The sequence below is a fragment of the Pogoniulus pusillus genome, unplaced genomic scaffold, assembly GCF_015220805.1.
Source record: "Pogoniulus pusillus isolate bPogPus1 unplaced genomic scaffold, bPogPus1.pri scaffold_74_arrow_ctg1, whole genome shotgun sequence".
Taxonomy (NCBI): domain Eukaryota; kingdom Metazoa; phylum Chordata; class Aves; order Piciformes; family Lybiidae; genus Pogoniulus; species Pogoniulus pusillus.
The window spans coordinates 344,222-350,913 of NW_026974721.1; the positions used below are offsets into that span (position 1 = coordinate 344,222).

At 56.2% G+C, this 6,692-nt stretch overlaps 1 protein-coding gene across 1 annotated transcript; it reads left to right on the forward strand.

The window, feature by feature from the left end:
• Positions 1-1,397: 1,397 nt before the first annotated feature.
• LOC135174544 (lipid transferase CIDEB-like) lies at positions 1,398-5,141 on the forward strand. The gene is made up of 5 exons (XM_064141817.1): positions 1,398-1,411; positions 1,908-2,028; positions 4,301-4,450; positions 4,578-4,765; positions 4,943-5,141. The coding sequence occupies exons 1-5, from the start codon at positions 1,398-1,400 to the stop codon at positions 5,064-5,066; spliced, it is 597 nt and encodes a 198-aa protein (XP_063997887.1). The 3' UTR covers positions 5,067-5,141.
• Positions 5,142-6,692: the final 1,551 nt, after the last annotated feature.

Here is a 6,692-nt window from a genome sequence, read left to right on the forward strand (position 1 = left end):
GAGAGTCACTGGGCACTGGAATGGGCTGCCCGGGGAGGTGGTGGAGTCGCCGTCCCTGGGGCAGTTCAAGGCAAGGTTGGATGTGGCACTTGGTGCCATGGTCTAGCCTTGAGCTCTGTGGTAAAGGGTTGGACTTGATGATCTGTGAGGTCTCTTCCAACCTTGGTGATACTGTGATACTGTGATACTGTGATACTGTGAAAACGAAGCAAACCCACCCAAAACGAACCAAACCCACCCAAATTGACCCAAACCCACCCAAAGTGACCCAAACCCACACAAAGTGACCCAAACCCACACAAAGTGACACAAAACCCTCCCAAAGTGCCCCAAACCAAGTCAAAATGACCCAAACCCACCCAAAGTGACACAAAACTCACCCAAAACGAAGCAAACACACCCAAAACGACCCAAACCCACACAAAGTGACACAAAACTAACCCAAATTGATCCAAACCCACTCAAAATGACCCAAATCCACCCAAAACAAACCAAACCCACCCAAAATGACCTAAACCCACCCACAACGAACCAAACCCACCCAAAAATACCCAAATCCACCCAAAACGAACAAACCCAACCAAAAGGACCCAAATCCACCCAAATTGACACAAACCCACCCAAAGTGACACAAAACTCACCCAAATTGACACAAAACACACCCAAACTAATCCAAACCCACTCAAAATGACCCAAATCCACCCAAAACGAACCAAACCCACCCAAAATGACCCAAACCCACCCAAACTGAACCAAACCCACCCAAAATGACCAAAACCCACCCAAAACGAACAAACCCAACCAAAAGGACCCAAACCCACCCAAATTGACCCAAACCCACACAAAGTGACACAAAACCCACCCAAAATGAACCAAACCCACCCAAAATGACCCAAACCCACCCAAAATGACCCAAACCCACACAAAGTGACACAAAACTCACCCAAAACGAACCAAACCCACCCAAAACGAACCAAACCCACCCAAAATGACCCAAACCCACCCAAATTGACCGAAACCCACACAAAGTGACACAAAACTCACCCAAATTGATCCAAACCCACCCAAAATGATCCAAACCCTCCCAAAGTGGCTCAAATCCATCCAAGGTGTCCCAAGCCGACCCAAAATGAACAAAACCCACCCAAACCAACTCAAAATGCCTGTGTGGTCTTTACTGGTCCACACTGATGCCTGTGTGGTCTTTACTGGTCCATACTGGTGCCTGTGTGCTCTTAACTGGTCCATACTGGTGCCTGTGTGCTCTTTACTGGTCCACACTGGTCTTTCCTGCCTCGCCCTGCCCTCTCCCCTCCCCCACCACTGCTTACTGGTTCATACTGGTGCCTCTGTACTGGTCCCTCCCCTGCCCTCTGGACCTTGCCCTGCCCCAGGCCATGCAGACGCTGCGGTGAGGAGCTGAGCTGGGGGGGAGGGGTCCGGGGGGGTCCTTACTGGTCTGAACTGGTCCTTACTGGTCTGTACTGGGCCTTACTGCTCTGAACTGGGCCTTACTGGTCTAAACTGGTGCTCTTCCAGTGCACTCTCTGCTTTTGCTTTGGACTGCAGCGAGGAACTGGGACTGGGGGGAGGGAACTGGGAGGGGATTCTTGGGGTCCATCCTGGTCCAAACTGGTCCTTATTTGTCCTTACTGGTCCAAACTGGTCCAAACTGGTCCAGACTGGTCCTTACTGGTCCAGACTAGCCCAAACTGGTTTCCACTCCTCCACACTGCTGCCTTTCCCCCACCCCTTAGTGCTTTGCTCTGAGCTGTGGCAGGGATGAGAGCTTAGGAGGGGACTCCTGAGCTCTAAGCTGGTCCAAACTGGTCCAGACTGCTCCAATCTGATCTGTCCCGGTCCAAACCGTTTTGTACTGGTCTGAACTGGTTTCTACTGGTCCCCAGAGCCATCACCAACTGGGCCTGGCCCTCCCAAGCCCCCAGACCCAAACCGCTGTGGGTCTGCGACAAGCGGGGCAGGCAGAGAGGGCTGCTGGTGACTGGGCTGGAGGAGCTGCGCAGGCAGGTGGGTAATTAGCTGCCTAATCAACGCCAATTAGGCACTAATGAACCGTGCCGAGCCGGTAATTAAGCAGAGGGGGGGTTGCCTGTCTCATTAATTGAGCCCCGCTTGGGGACCTGCCCCTGGGGACCTCAAATCCTGACCCAAGTCTAAGGAGGGAGATGCTAATTAGATGCTAATTGGCCCCGGGGGGACGCTAATTAGCTCTGGGAAGCACTGGTATGGCCCAGGGAAGTTTAATTAGCGCTTCGAACCCCTTAATTAGGGCTCTGAATAACTTAATTAGCGCTTTGAACGGATTAATTAGCACTTTGAATCCCTTAATTAGCGCTTTGGACCCCTTAATTAGCGCTTCGAACCCCTTAATTAGCGCTTTGAACGGATTAATTAGTGCTTTGAACGGATTAATTAGCGCTTTGGACCCCATAATTAGCACTTTGAACCCCTTAATTAGCGCTTTGAACGGATTAATTAGTGCTTTGAACGGATTAATTAGCGCTTTGGACCCCATAATTAGCACTTTGAACCCCTTAATTAGCGCTTTGAACGGATTAATTAGTGCTTTGGACTCCTTAATTAGCAATTTGAACCCCTTAATTAGGGCTTTGAACCCCTTAATTAGCGCTTTGAACGGATTAATTAGCGCTTTGGACCCCTTAATTAGCAATTTGAACTCCTTAATTAGGGCTTTGAACCCCTTAATTAGCGCTTTGGACCCCTTAATTAGCGCTTCGAACCCCTTAATTAGGGCTTTGAATGGATTAGTTACTGCTTTGAACCGCTTAATTAGCGCTTTGAACGGATTAATTAGTACTTTGAACCCCTTAATTAGTCTGCAGTAGCCTTAATTAACCTCTGCAAGCTGGGAAGCTTCATTAATTAGATGCTAATTAGCTGCTTCATTTCCATGGCCACCCTAATTAAGCACCTATTAATTCCCCCCGGATTCCCCCAGAACCCATTCCCTCCCCCTAATTAGCCTCTAATTAATCCTTTAATTACCCAACTCTCTCCCCCCCATTAGCCCCTTATTAACCCATTAATTGCCCCACAACCCCTTCCCTCCACCTCATTAGGCTCTAATTAAGCCCTAATGACCCTAATTAACCCTTTAATTACCTCGAGCCTCCTCCCCCAACCCTCTTACTGCTCCTGCCCTCTTCTCCCCCCTTAATTAGCCCTAATGAACCCTTTTATTACCCTGAGCCCTAATTAACCCTGCAGTGGGAGGCTGCAGGGGGAGAGGCTGCAGGGGGGAGGCTGAGGGGAGAGGTTGCAGGGGGGAGGCTGCAGGGGAGAGGCTGCAGGGGGAGGCCGCAGGGAAGCCTCCATGGGGGGAGGCCGCAGGGAAGCCTCCATGGGGGGAGGCCACAGGGGGGAGGGTGCATGTGGGGAGGTCTGAGGGGGGGCTGCAGGGGTGGAGGCTCCATGGGGGGAGCGTGCAGGGGGGAGCCTCCATGGGGGGAGGCCACAGGGGGGAGCTTCCATGGGGGGAGGCTTCAGGGGAGGCTGCAGGGGGAGGCTGCAGGGGAGAGGCCGCAGGGGGGAGGCTCCATGGGGGGAGGCCGTAGGGGAGAGGCTGCATGGGGGGAGGCCACAGATGGGAGCCTCCATGGGGGGAGGCTGCAGGGGGAGGCTGCAGGGGAGAGGCTGCAGAGGGAGGCTGCAGGGGGGACGCTCCATGTGGGGAGGCCGCAGGGGGAGGCTGCAGGTGGGAGGCTGCATGGGGAAGCCTCCATGGGGGGAGGCTGCAGGGGGAGGCTGCAGGGGGGAGTCTGCAGGGCGGGAGGCTCCATGGGGGGAGGCCACAGGGGGAAGCCTCCATGGGGAGAGGCTGCAGGGGGGAGGCTGCATGGGGGGAGGCCACAGGGGAGGCTGCAGGGGGAGGCTGCAGGGGGGAGGCTCCATGGGGGGAGGCTGCAGGGGAGGCTGCAGGGCAGAGTCTGCAGGGGGGAGGCTCCATGGGGGGAGGCTGCAGGGGGGAGGCTGCATGGGGAAGCCTTCATGGCGGGAGGCTGCAGGGGAGGCTGCAGGGCAGAGTCTGCAGGGGGGAGGCTCCATGGGGGGAGGCTGCATGGGGGAGGCTGCATGGGGAAGCCTTCATGGCGGGAGGCTGCAGGGGAGGCTGCAGGGCAGAGTCTGCAGGGGGGAGGCTCCATGGGGGGAGGCTGCATGGGGGAGGCTGCATGGGGAAGCCTCCATGGCGGGAGGCTGCAGGGGGGAGGCCGCAGGGGGGAGGTCGCAAGGGGAGGCTGCATGGGCGTGGCTCCCGCAGGCGGCCGAGGCTCTGTCGCTGCCGCCGGAGCTGTCGCTGGTGCTGCCCCGGGACGGCTCCTCGGTGGCCTCGCAGGGGGTGCTGGAGCTGCTGCCCCCCCACAGCCTGCTGCTGGCGCTGGAGCCAGGCCAGAGCTGGGAGCCCCCCAAGGTGAGCCCTGCCCGAGCCCCCCCGCCATGGCCCCTGCCCCTGCCCCTCTCCTCCTCAGCCTCCCCCGGAGGAGCCTCCGCAGCCGCTGCCGGCTGCTGCCCCTCAGCCGCTGCCTGCCCGCTGCCAGCCGCAGCTGCTGCAGGAGCTGGAGGTGCCCAGGCAGAGGAGGGCCCAGGATGGCACTGAGGTGGCACAGGTGACCTTGGCCCTCACCAAGAGCAGCCCCGAGGAGCTGCTGGGGCAGCTGCGGGTTACAGCCTCGGTGCGGAGCCTGCGCTGGGACGTGGCAGGGCTAGGCCCGGAGCGGCTGCTCAGGTACCTGTGGTGGGCACCAGGGGCTGGGGCTGGGGTCAGGGGAGGGGTCCCTACGGCTGCGCTGCTCCTGCCTGCGGCTCTGCTGCTGCTGCCTGCGGCTCAGGTCTGCCCCTTGAGAGCTTCTCCAGCCCCAGAAGGTCCAACCCTGCCCCTTGAGAGCTTCTCCTGTCGCACCAGGGACCTCCTGAGGCTGCTGGCGGCCCTGACACGTGGCGTGGGACAAAGCCTGCTGGGACTTTCCGCTGCCCTCCGACACCTGCTGGACGCTGCCACGCCCCAGAGGGTGACCAATCAGCATTGAGCTTCGTGGGAGGACCCCAGAGAAGAACTTCTGGAAGGATCTCAGGTCTCAGATCCCTCCTGGAGGAGCCAATAAAGGCCTCAGAGGAGCTTCAAAGGTCTCAGACACTCCTTGGGGGATCCCAGAGGCCCTCACAGACCTGAGGGGCAGTGTGGGCCCCACTGACCTGGCATTGCCCATTTAAGAGGCTCTTTGGGCCCCACTGACCTGGCATTGCCCCTTTAAGAGGCACTTTGGGCCCCACTGACCTGGCATTGCCCCTTTAAGAGGCACTTTGGGCCCCACTGACCTGGCATTGCCCCTTTAAGAGGCAGTGTGGGCCCCACTGACCAGGTGTTAAAATTGAGCCACCAAAACCTTAGAGCTAAGTTGCAGGAGTTGTATTTTGGCAAGCAGGGAGCAGCGCTGGGCGCAGGGCAGTTTATCTCCGCAGCTGCGCACTGCACACACGCGGTTGCAGGGGTTTATTTCCCGCTCACACACACACTCACAGAGCAGTGCAATCCAGATTGTATAATTGCCCAAAACGGTTGCAGTTTTTCCTGGAGCTGTTGTGCATGCCTGCTAATCCTCCGGGGGTTCTCTCTGGTGGTCGTGAGGCTGAAGTAAGGAGTCTTCCTCAGGTGTCTTTGTGACTCAGCTATCTGCATCTTCACAGTCGCCTGCTTTAGGTCTCTTATCTACCATGCTCATGGTGGTTTCTGTTCTCGTTCATCCCTGGCCTTGCTCAGGTAGCTCTGGCACACCCCTGTTTTGTTCATGTCCCCTATTCACAGGGGGCTATCTCTTCACAGTGCTTTCTGTTATCTCTCGTAGGTTCCAACGTCTCCAAATTAGTTAGCTCAGACACTCCCTGCTCTGCCATTGCACAGTGACATATTCTCATTCTCTCATACTCTTATATTCTGCTTTGCCATTCTTTCATTGACACAGGAACCATTTTTCACTATCCCCCATTTTCTTTTTGATCATATTTACCCGTGTCAGTGCTTCCATCCTTCTAAGTACTCTTTCCACTCGACTTCGACTCTCTTCTTCTTCCTCTTTCTTGAGGACATACAGGAGGAAAGGGACCTGGGGGTACTGATAGATAGTAAGCTGAAGATGAGCCAGCAGTGTGCCCAGGTGGCCAAGAGAGCCAATGGCATCCTGGCCTGCATCAGGAGCAGTGTGGCCAGTAGGACAAGGGAGGTTATTCTTCCCCTGTACTCAGCACTGGTCAGGCCGCACCTTGAGTACTGTGTCCAGTTCTGGGCCCCTCAATTCAAGAAAGATGTTGAGGTGCTGGAACATGTCCAGAGAAGGGCAACAAAGCTGGTGAGGGGCCTGGAGCACAAATCCTATGAGGAGAGGTTGAGGGAGCTGGGCCTGTTTAGCCTGGAGAAGAGGAGGCTCAGGGGTGATCTTATTACTGTCTACAACTACCTGAAGGGGCATTGTAGCCAGGTGGGGGTTGGTCTCTTCTCACAGGCAACCAGCAATAGAACAAGGGGACACAGTCTCAAGTTGTGCCAGGGTAGGTATAGGCTGGATGTTAGGAAAAAGTTATACACAGAGAGAGTGATTTCCCATTGGAATGTTAGGAAAAAGTTATATCACAGAGAGAGTGATTTCCCATTGGAATGG

Excerpts from the sequence above, each read along its gene's own strand:
- LOC135174544 (XM_064141817.1), top strand. Across the intron at positions 4,451-4,577 it reads AGAGCTGGGAGCCCCCCAAG|CCGCAGCTGCTGCAGGAGCT; the intron begins GTGAGCCCTGCC and ends GCCCGCTGCCAG. Across the intron at positions 4,766-4,942 it reads GGCCCGGAGCGGCTGCTCAG|GGACCTCCTGAGGCTGCTGG; the intron begins GTACCTGTGGTG and ends CTGTCGCACCAG.